At 53.5% G+C, this 14,415-nt stretch overlaps 1 protein-coding gene across 2 annotated transcripts in view; it reads left to right on the forward strand.

The window, feature by feature from the left end:
* FAM20A (FAM20A golgi associated secretory pathway pseudokinase) overlaps positions 1 to 14,330 on the forward strand; it is a 46,444-nt gene extending 32,114 nt beyond the window's left edge. The window contains exons 2-12 of one of the 2 annotated variants that reach the window (XR_014291945.1): positions 1,257 to 1,441; positions 2,111 to 2,161; positions 3,726 to 3,804; positions 7,926 to 8,018; positions 9,506 to 9,621; positions 10,136 to 10,316; positions 11,234 to 11,343; positions 11,811 to 11,892; positions 12,424 to 12,483; positions 13,297 to 13,674; positions 13,769 to 13,900. Coding sequence is in view for 1 of the 2 variants with exons in the window: in XM_082604521.1 (XP_082460647.1) it covers positions 1,257 to 1,441; positions 2,111 to 2,161; positions 3,726 to 3,804; positions 7,926 to 8,018; positions 9,506 to 9,621; positions 10,136 to 10,316; positions 11,234 to 11,343; positions 11,811 to 11,892; positions 12,424 to 12,483; positions 13,738 to 13,990 (1,210 nt within the window). In the remaining variant the exon portion in view is untranslated. Of the gene's footprint in view, positions 1 to 1,256; positions 1,442 to 2,110; positions 2,162 to 3,725; positions 3,805 to 7,925; positions 8,019 to 9,505; positions 9,622 to 10,135; positions 10,317 to 11,233; positions 11,344 to 11,810; positions 11,893 to 12,423; positions 12,484 to 13,296; positions 13,675 to 13,737 lie in introns of both variants that reach the window. The other variant, XM_082604521.1, reaches the window with a different exon arrangement.
* Positions 14,331 to 14,415: the final 85 nt, after the last annotated feature.

Raw genomic sequence — 14,415 nt, forward strand, 5'->3', positions numbered from 1 at the left:
GCTCCCAACCACTGCACCACCAGGGAAGCCCTATATTTATTTTAATATAAAAGTAATTTTTAAAACTATCTACCAATGAGAACATTTGACACGCCAAGAATATCGGACGTGTTTGTTTGGTTATGTACCCCCTCACAGACCTCAGAGGTAAGGTATCATGGTTTGATAAATACAGATGTATAGGGACACCCAAACCCTGCCCCATAATCCCACCTAGCCCGTCCCGGTCAGATGACATGTGCCGACTTGCCTTGCTTTCCAGTCAGAAGACCTCCATCTTTTCACTCAGCCATCTATTTTATCCATCCTTCCTCTCTAATCCTCAGATATACCTGTCCCTCGCCTGCTCTCGTAATGTCCATGTTGTCCCCAATCCAGGAGCACACCCCACATCTCCCCGTCAATCCAAACACCACCCATGTGGATCCAGCTGAAGTCCACTTTCTCCCATCGGAGTCTTCCTCTGACTACTTCACCATAGAATCGTCTTTCCCTTCCCCAAAATGTTAAGGCGTTTTTGTCTGAACCCATGTCCAGCAGTTGTTTACAGCTGCCTTATATTTTGCTCTGATGATTTCATAGACGTACCACTTGTCTCCCAGACTGGGCTCTGAGCCTCTGCATGGCAGTGGCATTGTTTCTCAGCTTTTTCTTTTTATCCTGGCAGAAAAGTTTCCTGAGCAGGACCAACAGTACATGGCTAATTAATTCTTCTTTTCTCATAGGACATATTGATTAATCTCACTCAGCTTCCAGCTCTCCTTATCAATCCTGACCCTCATTCTTTTCATTCTCATCAATTACCTTCTCTCTCCTACCTCCTGACTCCTAAGGTCAGGAAATATTGGGAAGTATAAAATACAGACTTTTTCATGGGAAAGTGCCGGAAGAGGCCCAGGATCACTCCCTGAGATCCCAGATTATACGAGGCCCCTAATTTGACTCTTAACCGTCTGCGCTTTTCCTTCACAGTATTCGTCATGGTCAGTGGTTAGGTATTTGTGGATGTGTGTGTGGCACTGTGTAACTGTTTGCCTGTTTCGCTCACTGGATTGTAAACTCTTTGAGGGCAGGGAAGCCCTGTGGCCGCTTTGTCCCCCATGGTACCCTAAGCACAGCCTCAAGCCTCATACATATCAGGTGCTTCATACTCTTTGCCAAATGAATGAAAGAACGGAGAGTCCAGACAAGGTGCTTCGGCAGATCTTTGCACTCTTGTTCCCGCAGCTGAAGAAAAACTCTTCCTGCTCTTTCAGGCGACACAAGATATACAAAGAGCAGCTGAATCTCACTTCCCTGGATCCCCCACTGCAGCTCCGCCTGGAGACCAGCTGGATCCAGTTCCACCTGGGGATCAGCCGCCACGGCCTGTACTCCCGGTCCAGTCCTGTCGTCAGCAAACTTCTCCACGACATGAGGCACCTTCCCACCATCAGCGCTGGTGAGGGTCACAGGACCAGACGGGATGGACTGACTCTCTCCCAGAGAGGCTGGGTAAACCAACCAACCAGGCCAGGCTCCAGGGTGAAATAGTAAAGGGTTGATTCTGACACCCAAAAGAGAAAGAAGAAAAACAGACAGTGATCTTTTTCCCTTTGAAAGAGATCTGACAACCGTGATCTCATCACAACCCCATAAGGGAGTCACAGGAGGTGTTCCGTAGCTTACAGAAAGGTGATGGCCACTACTGATCCTGTGCTCCTTTTGAATCTGGCGACTCTCTCTTATACAGTGATCTCATGATGTAGACATTATCACTGCCGCTTTACAGGTGGGAAAACTGAGGCTCGGAGAGTTTAAAAGTGACCTGGCCGAGGACCCAGTGGTGGCCTGCTGCCTGAGGCCTCGAGCACTACACCAGCCTAAGGGACACACTGAGGGATTTGCAGACCAGCCAGCACCGGTTTCCCCACCAGCTGTTGCTGGAGCGTCCACGGAAGGGCTAGAGAGCATGGGGCCTGGACGGAGCAGGCTAGGAGGCTGCGGCCCCAAATGGGGCTCGGGGAAGTCTCCTATTGAATGCGTAAGGGCCCCAGGCTGCCTTCCAGGCTCCCCCTCTGGTGTCTGAACCAGAGTCGAGGGTTCTCAGCGCCCTGCTCCTCCTTCGCAGACTACAGTCAGGACGAGAAAGCCTTGCTTGGAGCCTGCGACTGCACCCAGAGTAAGTGGCCTGGCCCCGCCCCCGGGCCCCGGCCCTGCCCAACCCCGGCCACACCCGTGCCCTGCCCCCCCTGTGGCCCCACCCCACCCCGGGCCGGCCCCGGGCGCCGCGCCCCATCCCCGGCCCCGCCTCACCCCCCGGACCCTGGCCCAGGCCACACCACGCCGCGCCCATGCCCTGGCCCCGCCCTGGCCCCCACCTCCATCCCCCTCCCTCCCCTCACTGCCCTGTGAAGCCCAGTACCTGGCAGCAACGAGAAGGTCCAGCTGCCCACTCCATGGGCTCCGTCAGCAGCTGAGGAGCATGAGTCCCTCATCTCTGAGAACCTACATTTCTCCCCACCTTCCCGCACAAAAGAAAAGGCATTTAAGAGGAGCTCTTGGGTAGGACCCTGCTGGGCGGCAGGTGGTCCTTGGCCCAGCATCTTCCGTACCATCCAGGAACTTGTCAGAAATGCAGAATCTCAGTCCCTGCCCTGATTTTCTGAGTCAGAATCTGGATTTTCACAAAATCCTCAGGGGACTAGAGTACATTTTCAGATTTAAGAAGCAATGGTGCAGGATGGTGGTTCTCAACCCGGCGGCAGAGTAGTCACCCAGGGAGCTTTAAAAATTGCTGCGTCTTGGTCCCCACCCCAGGGGTTTTGATTCGATTGCCATGGGGAAGCCCAGGCACCAGCATTTTATATTAAAACACTCCAGGTGATCCTCATGCAGCCAAGGTTGAGACCCCCTGGGGTAAATGATGAGTAGAATCAAAAAGATAGGCGTGAGATACAGCACGGTCCCTGCCAGGGCGCTGTGACTTAGGTACAGGTGTGCCTGGACAGTCACTGCCGGCCACGAGGAGCCCCCTCCAGTGACCTCGAGGAACTGAGCACACGTCAGAGATTTCCGTGGGTCACGACTTGTAAAGACACAAGTTTGTAGGGCCTGGGGCTTCCGTTTTCTTTAGTTTCGCCCCTGCCATTTGCCATTTTTTAGAAGGCAAAGGTGAGGGAGGCATTATCCCGCCCCTCGCGGGGCTGACGGCAGGGCAGGGGCAGGGCCAGGCGAGTGAGGTGCCCAGGACACACATCAGGAGGCACACATCAGTACCCACTGTCAGGACCATGCACCTGCACCCCAGGTGTCACCAAGCCCCATCACAGCCCAGGTGTCTAGTCTTACGTAGGAAGAGATATCAATAACCAAGTCCAATGCCATGTAACAGGTGGCATAGTCAGAGTCTCCAAGGCACAGCTGAAGCAAAGAGGAAGGGGTCAGCTCTTCTTAGGAAAACATCCTTTGGGGTTTTCAGCAAGTGTCCCTCTGGGGAAACCTGCACTGTTTTGCCCTTTCCCTGTAACAGCAGAGAAAGTTTTATCTTGAGTCGCTGGACACACTCTCCACGGCCTGACCCGATGGACTGTACCCTGCAGGCTCTGAGAGCAAATCCTACTCTTTAGGGTCTCGAGTAAGAAGGGCGAAGAGAAGAAATGGGCTGGGTTTATTGAATGAGGAAATGATCACAGCCCGGAGCTTGGGCCCAGAAGCATCGTTAACTCCCCCTTCTCCCCAAACAGTCGTGAAACCCAGTGGGGTCCACCTCAAACTGGTTCTGAGGTTCTCGGACTTCGGGAAGGCCATGTTCAAACCTATGAGGTAAGTGACTGCTCTCCTCACCTCCATATGCACAGCTGTGGCAGCCCTGGGGGAGTTCTGACCCAAAATGAATAAAAGTGGTCTAAAACCTTTAAGCCAAGCACTTATAGACTGTTTTGGGGGCCCTCTGCACAAGCATACAACTGTTTTGGTGATAATGATTCAAAGTAGTAAGAGCTGGGTCTTTGCTAGTATTTCTGCTACACACTTGACATGCATTGTGCCTTTGGATCATCAACCATCTTATGAGTCTGGGACTGTTACCATGTCCACTTTATGGATGAAGACACTGAGGCCGGGAGAGGCCAGCTCGTCCCAACCTCCCAGCTGCAAGCAATGGAAGCAGGATTCAAACCAGGCAGCTGGACTGCCCAATTCACACTCTACCTCCAGAAATGAGCCTCGCTTTTTTCCAGGGCTAGGACCCTCCAAAAGATTAGAGATATCTACATAATAATACTTGTTTTGACTGAAAAGCTAGACCATGAAGAAAGGCTACCCTGAAGCCAATCACACTTTTTTTAAATTTTTATGGATTTAGTTTTTTATACAGCAGGTTCTTATTAGTTATCTATTTTATACATATTAGTGTACATATGTCAATCCCAATCTCCCAGTTCATCCCACCACCATCACCCCCCTCACCACTTTCCCCCCTTGGTGTCCATACGTTTGTTCTCTACAGCCAATCACACTTTTAATTTCTATTTTATTCATAACAACAGCAAATACATGCCTTTAAAATTTTGTAGTGTGTCTATGTGGGCGAAATAATATGTATTCAGTCTACGGACAGAGCTTGGTGTGCGTATGGGTTCCTGGCCCCCAAAGGGTCTGCAGCAGAGGTTTGAGATTCCTGAATCAGGAATGGTCCCCTGGACTCAACACGCCCAAGAGAAAAGGGCCCAGGAGGGGTCCCATTACCCAAGTCATGCTTTCTGCCAGAAGGCACGGTCTTCTGGTGGAATCCCATTCGGCTGACTTAGATTCCAAAACTTCCGTCAACGGAGAGGCATACTGAAGGCCCTGAAGGTGGGTCTGATGGTCGAATGAGCACTAAATAAAGAGTCTTAGCTCTGATCCCTGCACTGCCCTAGCAAAAACCCTTATAAAGCACTAAGCACTTACACACTTAGGCATATAAAGTACTAAGGAGAGCTTTATAACACATCAGCTGCGCGTTGAATCACTTGGGAAGCCTTGAAAAACCCCGATGCCTGAATCCCACCCTCAGGGGGTCCAATAGGATTGGTCTGGGGGCCCCCTCTAATCCCAAGGCAAGGACAGCCTTGAAAACCACTGCCACACAAGGAGATCTTCCATTTTTCCGTGTGAAAATCCAAAAATCTAGTTATTTGGTCCATTTAAATAAATAACGATGTGTTGGGAGATTGGGATTGACATATATACACTAATATGTATAAAATAGATAATAAGAACCTGCTGTATTAAAAAGAAATAAAATTCAAAAAAGAAAAGAAACAGATGGAGTACTACAAAATAAATAAATAAATATATAACGATGTACGTGAAACGAGGGAATATCTGCCTGTATTTAATTTACCGATGAAAAAAAACTCATCATATAAAACAATACAGAGATTTGGAAATATTGCTTCCCCCCACCCCCAGTCTCACATGTCACTTGTCCAAAATTTTTGACATTGGTCCTCAGCATCGCTGGAGTAGAGTTTGGGGTCAATGTTAAATCCATGTTAAATTCTGCCCCTGTCACCACCAGCAGCCTGTTTTAACCAGTTCAGTTGGGTAATAAAAGCAGCATCTCAGCTGAATGAATCTGTCCCAAACAAAATAAAGAAATTGAGAGGGAGCCCTTGAATACGTTAAGACTCCCTTTTCTGAGGGATGGCTTGGGGAGGGGGGGGTCTCATCTTATATTCAAGCCTATTAAGTACTAAAAAGAACTGTGTACCTTTTAAAAGCGACAGCTTTGCGCACACAGGGCAATCAGCCCAGGTCCAGAAGCAGGCCCAAGATTCTTGGGTGCCACGCAGCTGAACACAGAGCCACCGTCGTGTCTGGGCCATTGGAGAGTTTTAAATGATCGTTATGGTTAGTCGTGCATGTTTAATGTATAGTCCTAACTGAGCATCAGTTAGAGAGAAAGCAGAGGAACACTGATGTAGAAACACGAGATGTTAAAGAGAAGCGTCAAAATAACGATCAATCTGCAAATTCACCATTTATCGCCAGATCCACGAATTGCATTCTCTGAGCAAAATTCATATGTGGCACATTAAGATGTCTGTAATTTTTAAAAACTGGAAGCTAATAGAAAGTGGATGAGCTCTATTTGGGGGAGAAAAATCTACTCACACTTGTAGTGTTTTATTTGCAAGAAAGCCCATGAAGTAACAGCCTGAAATCTCTTCTCTGCCTTGTCAATTATGAACAAAATGCAAAAAGTGCTCAACTGAACCAGCTCAACTGTTTCCCTGAGTATAATGCAAAAGCTTCCAACATTAGGTCACAAAAGCCATTTGATGTACACTCATGCCATAACACAAAGTTTAATCTGCATTTTCTAAAATTTAGTCCCAAGCCAAAGTATCATTTTAAAATGTATTTCTTGAAAAAGCATGCAATTTTTTTCTACAAGTAATGTAAAGTAAACAGCATTTGTCCCTTTTTAAAAAAGGAAAGTAGAAATTTATCTTTGGGTAATACAAATTATGACCACAAAGATTATATTTTTAATGTGATATAATTCAATAGATGCAATGAGAAATGCATCTGTGCTTCTCAAGCTTTGGGAAGTACTGACGTAAGGGAGAAATGATTTTCAAATTTAAAATCATGCCTAAATATGCCATACAAAAATGAAGAAATGATGGTTTAGAAAATTCTAAAGGGCATCCCAGAGACTGTGTAGTCTCTCTTTTTTTTTAATTTTTATTTTTTCTTTACCTTTTTTTTTTTTCTTTTCCTGGCCAGGGGTTAAACCCGTGGGTCGCAGCAGTGAAAGTGCTGGGTCCTAAACACTGGACCGCCAGGGAACTCCCAGACTGTGTATTCTTACATACAGAATTCAGGGATGAAAACGAGCTGAGGACACACAGACAGTCCTTGCTGACCTGGACATTCGGCGATGCTATAAGCAGCCCTGGGTCAGGCCTGGGCCGTACTCTAAGTGCGGCTGCACCTTTTAAAGGAGAGTGCCACTCTGGGCAGCCCCTTGCCGTGGTTTCCAGGACTGGCTGGTGTTTGGGACGCAGCGCCCATCACTGGTTCCATTTCGGGCGCTGCGTACTTACAGCTCATTACACAACATTACGCCGATTTACATTTACGTTGCTTTCACAGCCCTCGTGCAGCCCCGCACAGTGGATTATAAAATTATTTGAAGATCCTCCTTCTTCCAAGGATGATCTGAGGCCAGTCAGCCTGGGGCCAGCAGCCGGGATGCCCTTCATATTACTGGGAGGCACGTAAACATACATACCCAGCCGGCCCTTCATGACCAGGCAGGATGGTGCTTTTCAGGAATCTAGTAGGGGTTCTTTAATGTACATAAGTACATATCCTCTGCATTAGCCTCCCTTCAATCTCTGGCAGGACCCGCTCTCACGACCCGGGTGAGGTGCCTCTGAGTAGACGGTCGATTCACAGACCCAGAACTTTTCGCTCTTCCGTGTCAGTCATGCTAAATTGCACCTGTAGGGCGCTTTTCCTTTTATAAAGTTCTGTCTCGTACCCCACCTCTCTTAATCCTTGGCCCCCGGTGTACACAACCTCTGGTGTGTCAGCCAGTGCCCTGTCTTCTGTGTATCTGCGGAAGAATGGATTTCTTCCCTCCAACCACTGGGCTTTTCAGAGAATCAGCGGCCGTCACCAGAGCTGCTCGAGAAGGAGGCTTGGCACCGGGGGGTGGGGGGTGGGGCCTCCAGCATGGTCCGCATCTTGCAAGAAGCTTCGCTGCTCCCGCCTGCGGTCTCCCCGGTTGAGGGAGCCACGGGCTGTTCCTGATGTGCTGCCCCATCATCCGTGCATCCCTGAAAAGCATAAAAGCGTGTCTTCCTTTCCGTCTGGTCATGTGTGTCAGCTCTTTTCTCAGGCTCCCAGCTGAGGTCTGAGTCCAGGGCGTGATTCCTTCCTTCCAGACAGCTGCGAGATGAAGAGACACCCGAGGACTTCTTCTACTTCATTGATTTTCAGAGACACAACGCTGAGATTGCAGCTTTCCATCTGGACAGGTAGGGTCTGGCCCCAAGGAGGTGGCGCTGACTGTGGAGGCCAATCCCCAGAGGGTGCCCCAGGGAGACCCTGCCCCCCCACCACCACTTCTTCCTGGCACTTCATCTTCTTCGTGGGTCCCAACATGACCCATCCAACCCCATGGATCGAAAATCACAAGGCCTTTTTTGTTATTTATTTATTTTATTTTTGGCTGCGTTGGGTCTTTGTTGCTGCGCACAGGCTTTCTATAGTTGTGGCGAGTGGGGGCCTCTCAACGCGGTGGCTTCTCTTGTTGCTGAGCACGGGCTCTAGGCGCACGGGCTTCAGTAGTTGTGGCACACGGGCTCAATAGTCACGGCTCACAGGCTCAGTAGTTGCAGCTCACGGGCTCTAAGGCACGCAGGCTCAGAAGTTGTGGCACACGGGCTTAGTTCCTCCATGGCATGTGGGACCTTCCCAGAGCAGGGTTCGAACCCGTGTCCCCTGCATTGGCAGGCGGATTCTTCACCACTGCACCACCAGGGAAGCCCCACAAGGCCTTTTTTTTTTTTTTTTTTTTTTTGCGGTACGCAGGCCTCTCACTGTTGTGGCCTCTCCCGTTGCGGAGCACAGGCTCCGGACGCGCAGGCTCAGCAGCCATGGCTCATGGGCCTAGCCGCTCTGCAGCATGTGGGATCTTCCCAGACCGGGGCACGAACCCGTGTCCCCTGCATCGGCAGGTGGACTCTCAACCACTGCGCCACCAGGGAAGCCCCACAAGGCCTTTTAATGTAATGAAAAGAGTCACTTAGTAAGAAAACTAACCCTGCCAGACTGCCCAAGCTACACCTGAACCTGACATTGTGAGTTGGCTCTAGTTTCCTGCCCTGAAAGTGGGGAGAATGTGCCCACGGCCATTTCCCCAAAGGGTCTCAAGGTTACGATATTAAAAGGTGAGAGCACCTTCCTCAATTTCCTAGCTCCCTCTGTTTGCCTGTCATTGCTACTCGAGGTGTGGTCTGGGGACCAGCTGCCTGGCCACCCCCTGGGAGCTCTTCAGAAATGCAGACTCTCAGCCTCACCCTGGACCCACTGACTCAGAGCTGCATCTGAACAAGATCGCAGGTGACTCATGTGCACATTGGAGCGTGAGAAGCACTGAGCTAAGACACATCTTGGAGGGTGGAAGCTTTGCCCAGGAGGCCTCATGGGATAAGGATTCCTTTCCCTCCCCTTCTCCCAGCCCCTTAGATGCAGGCTTGCCCTCGGCAGGGTCAGCTCTGCACTGGGGAGACCCCCGCCCTCGGCTGGGTGTGGTCAGAAGGCCGGTACATTTCTTTTCTTTTTTTTTTTCTTTTTTGGATCCTGCCGCTTGGCTTGCAGGCAGGATCTTAGTTCCCCGACCAGGGATCGAACCCGTGCCCTCTGCAGTGGAAGCGTGGAGTCCTAACCACTGGACCGCCAGGGAATTCGTTTCTAATGGGCGATCATCCCCCAGATCTGAACTGGGCTCCCCCTCTTTCAGGATTCTGGATTTCCGACGGGTACCACCGACCGTAGGGAGGCTAGTCAATGTCACCAAGGACATCCTGGAGGTCACCAAGAATGAGATTCTGCAGAGTGTTTTCTTTATCTCTCCAGGTAGGCTTCTGGCCAAAGCAACACTCTGGGTCTAAGAATGTGGTTGGCCAGTGTGGTCTGACCTCCCGCTGGTGGCCCCATCCCCTATCAGGTGGCTACATGCTGCCATCAAACACTCGCACCCTGGGCCACCTGGGCATCACACAAGGTGACCTGGGGACGGGAGATGGCTGGACATGAGATGCTCACCAGCCTGGGCCCTGAACTCTGATGCCGGCCACCCCAGAATCAGATGCCACCCATCCGAACAAAGGCTGGGTTGGTCGCGTGGGCGCGATGCAGCGAGGCTGGTCCCACACTGTCTCTACTCTGAGACATTTGAGAGCTGGTCCCCAGGATGCTCAGTTTAACAGCACCCACAAGCCCCTACATCGGGAAAAGGCGCTGTTTTCTTCTTCCCCGGCCTTTTCCCCCCGAGCCGTGGGCTCAGGGTTTCCCTTCCCTCCTCATGGATTTCGTGTGGCAGGAGGACAGCGTGCGTCCTCCTCTTACTGCTCTCCTTCTCCGCCTCTAGCCAGCAACGTGTGTTTCTTCGCCAAGTGCCCGTACCTGTGCAAGACGGAGTACGCCGTGTGCGGCAACCCGCACCTGCTGGAGGGCTCCCTGTCCGCGTTCCTGCCGTCCCTCAACTTGGCCCCCCGGCTGTCCGTCCCCAGCCCCTGGATCCGCTCCTACTCGCTGGAGGGCAAAGAGGAGTGAGTGGCCCCTGGACCAAGGACTCGCTCGCCTGCCTTGGGGAGCCCTGACGCTGCCTCAGTCCTCCTCTGCCTCGTCTCACATGGATCCTGGTGTCCATCCTGTCCCTTTCGTTCACGCGTTTGGTTATAAAGAGCCCACTGCGTACCCAGCACTAGATGCTGTGGGAGACAGAAAGGACAGACCTGGGCTGTCCCTTCAGGAAGCTCTGCGGTCCAGCGGGGCGGCAGACGGTAGCCAGGCTGTGAGAACGCAGTGCCCACCTGCTGTCCCGCAGAGATGCCCACGGGGAGGCCGCGGGAGGGGCCGGGTTTGCCGAGTCCACGCCGTGAAGCCAGAACCTCACGGTTGTTCCCCAGGGCATGGCACACTCCCGGGCACAGGGCAGGTCCTCAGTTAATACGAGGTGACTGAATGAATGGGCTCGTCGATCCAGACACCCCAACCGTGGTGGGAAGAGGAGTAACTGGGCCAAAATTTCTGGGGGTCGTGACAGATCCTTAGGGACTCGTGAAGGCTGAGGAAGACCCCCCCAGACGACAAGGGACCTGGGGGCATTCTAGGCGGAGGAGCCCATGTGGCAGAGAAATGGCAGAGGATGGCTGGCGGGGGGCTGCGAACGGCTCGGGAGACCAGAGGGCCAGCGCCCCAGAGGCTGGGCGAGGGCCCGCAGAGGGAGCGGGTGCCCACCCGGCACACGGGCAGTATGGCGCCCAGCCAAGCGATGCTCGGGAAACGCGCGGAGAAAGGGCCCCACCCCTTCTCACCCAGGGAGTCTGCCGGTCCCGCGGGTCCTTGCCCAGGTCCTCGTGGGGGCGCCTGCCGCCAGGGGCCCAGGCAGGACCGGGGGGCATGGATGCGGGGCGGAAACCTTGCCGTCCGGGCTTCTGCAGCCCAGGCCCTGTTCTCCCCTCAGGTGGGAAGTCAACCCTCTTTACTGCGACACGGTGAAGCAGGTCTACCCGCACAGCAGCAGTGGCCGCCTCCTCAACATCATCGACATGGCCATCTTTGACTTCCTGACGGGTGGGTGCTGCCCGCGGGGCCCGGCCGGGCGGGGACCCTGCGGCCTGGGCCACCCGGCCTCCATAACCTCGCGCCATCCACGGGCTCCAAGTGGTAGAGGCCCCGGGGACAGGAGTGAGCGGGCTGCCCTCCTGCTAGGGGGCTGCGGGGAGGCGCACAGCGGGCGCAGCGGTGCGGCCCAGAGAAGGGAAGCCTCGGCCGGAAGGCCGCTGTGCGCCCTGGGAGGCAGCCCGGAGCCGCGCCTGAGCAGGGGCGCCAGCGCGGGTGGGAAAAGCCCCCGACTGGACAGCCGCTCACACAGGCTCTGCCTGCCTGCCTGGCTCCCTCCGCGATTCCACCGGCCACCTGGGGGCGCAACAGCTGGCAGCCCGGGTTCCGACTCCGGCCTCTGAGCAGCTCGCAGGCCTCCCTGCCCCGCGGGGGCTCACAGGGCGGGAGCCCGCGCCCACGCCTCCCCTCCTCCACAGGAAACATGGACCGGCACCACTACGAGACGTTCACCAAATTTGGGGACGACGGGTTCCTGATTCACCTCGACAACGCCAGGGGGTGAGCGTCCCCACGGCCCTTCTCCGGCGGCGGCCCCGCTGTGCAGCGGCCCAGGGGCAGCGGGGCCCGAGCCAGGGCCTCCACGGTCGCGTCCCGCCCCCTCCGGGCCCTCCTGGCCCCGTTTCCTCTGCTCCTGATCTTTGTTGAGTACCGCCTGACTCTCCTCCAGCCTAAGAGCGCTAGGAAGCAGATCCACGTTTTCCGTAACTCGCCCCACGGTCCCCTCCTGGAGACCCAGCGCACGGCTCATCCTCGCGCTCGGCCTTGGCCCTCTGCGGCCGGTGCATAAATGAACGAACGGATGCTTGCTTTTGCCAGCTGTGGACAGAGGATCTTGTGACCTGACGGAGGAGAAGGGCTGGAGAGGCAGCCGCCGTGATCCCTGGCATTTTACCCCAAGCTGGGATTCAAAAACGGCCGAGGGGAAGGCAGGAGGAAGCACTGAGGCGGGAGGTGGTGCCTGCCCCGCCCCCGCCCCTGCCCCCGCCCCCACCCCGGGCGCCCCCGTGAAAGCCTGTCCCCTCCCTGCAGGTTCGGACGGCACTCCCGCGACGAACTCTCCATCCTCTCGCCGCTCTCCCAGTGCTGCCGGTGAGCTTTCCGTTCAGGGACGGGTCACAACTGTGACACTCCGTCCTGCTTGCCACCAAGCTGCGCAGGTCTTCATCAGCTTTCACTGGCCGAGGATGTGGGTGGGTAGAATGACAGGAACCACCTCATTCCTTATGCTACAACCACAGAACTGTCCCAGCACTTCTCACACCTTCATCTCTCAGCAGATGACTTAGGATCTAAATCTTTTAAAACCTCTCGGTCGCCCGCTTTAATAACACTCAGATCATCACTCACTTTTCGAAGAGCCCGACAGCCTCTGACAGGACTAACCAGACCTCTGCTGCGCCCCGCACTCACGTAAGCTCATAAGTATTACTGCCTGATCACCAGCTAAGCAAAATCCTGACTGAAGTCCCATAAACTCATATCAGATTAAAGGAAGTACTCAGGCCTCTGCCCGGCCAACATTTCTCCAGAGAATCTCTACCCTGCTTCTACACCTCTCTGGTGTTTCAGCCGAGCTGGTCAAGATGGTCCACCTGCTCAGCTGCAGTGTCCAGAGCTAATTAGAAATACGTGGCCCACACATAGCAAAACGGTGTCTATTTCCAGCTGGAAAACTCAGAGCAGAGCCTGAACTTTCTTTCTCCACTTCTTGGGGTAACTTACGTGTGCCTCCCTCCCTACCCCCTTCCTCTCCTCCTGAGTAGGAAAGGCAGGATTGTGTATGACAATGCGTGGACACCAAAGCTGCTTACACATCTGAGTCCAAGTCACATTCCCACATAAAAAGAAATCAAAATCCTAAAGGCAAGGTTGGCCCTACCCCATTTCCATCCCTGATTTTAGAATCTGACACAGAGAAATCAGAATTACAAAGTCGAGCAGAAACAACTTGGAGCCCGGCGGTACCCGCAGCCTCTGAGACGGCGAACATCTTCATCATTTCACCTACTGGAAACTTCTCTCATTAGCTTTCAATTTCCTTGAGAAGTCATTATTACATAGCACTTCTGTTTGGATTCCCCGAGGAGCAGCCGATGTGTGTGGCGTCACAGCTGTTAGAGTACAGATGCTTGGCAGGACTGGGCCAAGGACTGCAAAGTCCTAGCTGTCACCCTTCATCCATTCCCTCCTTACCGGGTTTGCATTAAGACGTGCCTGAGAAGACACTGGGGGCGAAGGCTCTCCAGACGTCAGCCCCCACCACTGTCGGCGGGGAAGGAAGTAAGTTCGAGAAGTTTCTTTCTTTACGTTTACTTACTTGGTCCCCCGACTTTGTCCTTCCAGAATAAAAAGGAAAACACTCTCGCACCTGCAGCTGCTGGCCCAAGCCGACTACAGACTCAGCGACGTAATGAGGGAGTCACTACTGGAAGACCAGCTCACGCCTGTGCTCACAGAGCCGCACCTCCTCGCCCTGGATCGCAGGCTCCAGACTGTCCTCAGTACTGTGCAAGGCTGCATAGAGGCCCACGGAGAGCACAGCGTCGTGGCCAACGGCCCCACGGGACAGTCAGCCCCAGACTCCGGCCCCAGCTAGGGGCTGGATGAGTCCAACCTCGGAAACTACGCCTGGAGCCCGCGGTGGACTCTGGAGTGTGGACCACAGTGTCCTTGCGGGCCCCAGCCAGGCTGGGGTCTGGGTCAGGAGCTCACGAAGCAGGCAGGGCACTGGGATGATTCCAAAAGAGCCAAAGAAGTGGGACCCACTGCACTTTCCTCCTTGGAGCACTGCCTTGGCTCCCTCCCTCCCCAGAAGCCCTGCTTCAAGGCCACAGACCACCTGTTGAGCCCACTGGGAAATCTGGACATGGACCGGCCTGGAAGCCTGGCTCCCAGGAGAGAGCATTAACTGTAACAAATAAAATTACAGGACATCAGATGGACACCCCCAGATCTTTATTACATCTACAAGGATAATTCCCGATCCAGATTAATAAACATCTGGCATCTCACAAGCAGACC

This window comes from Mesoplodon mirus, assembly GCF_964341445.2.
Source record: "Mesoplodon mirus genome assembly, chromosome: 18".
In the NCBI taxonomy this organism is placed as follows: domain Eukaryota; kingdom Metazoa; phylum Chordata; class Mammalia; order Artiodactyla; family Ziphiidae; genus Mesoplodon; species Mesoplodon mirus.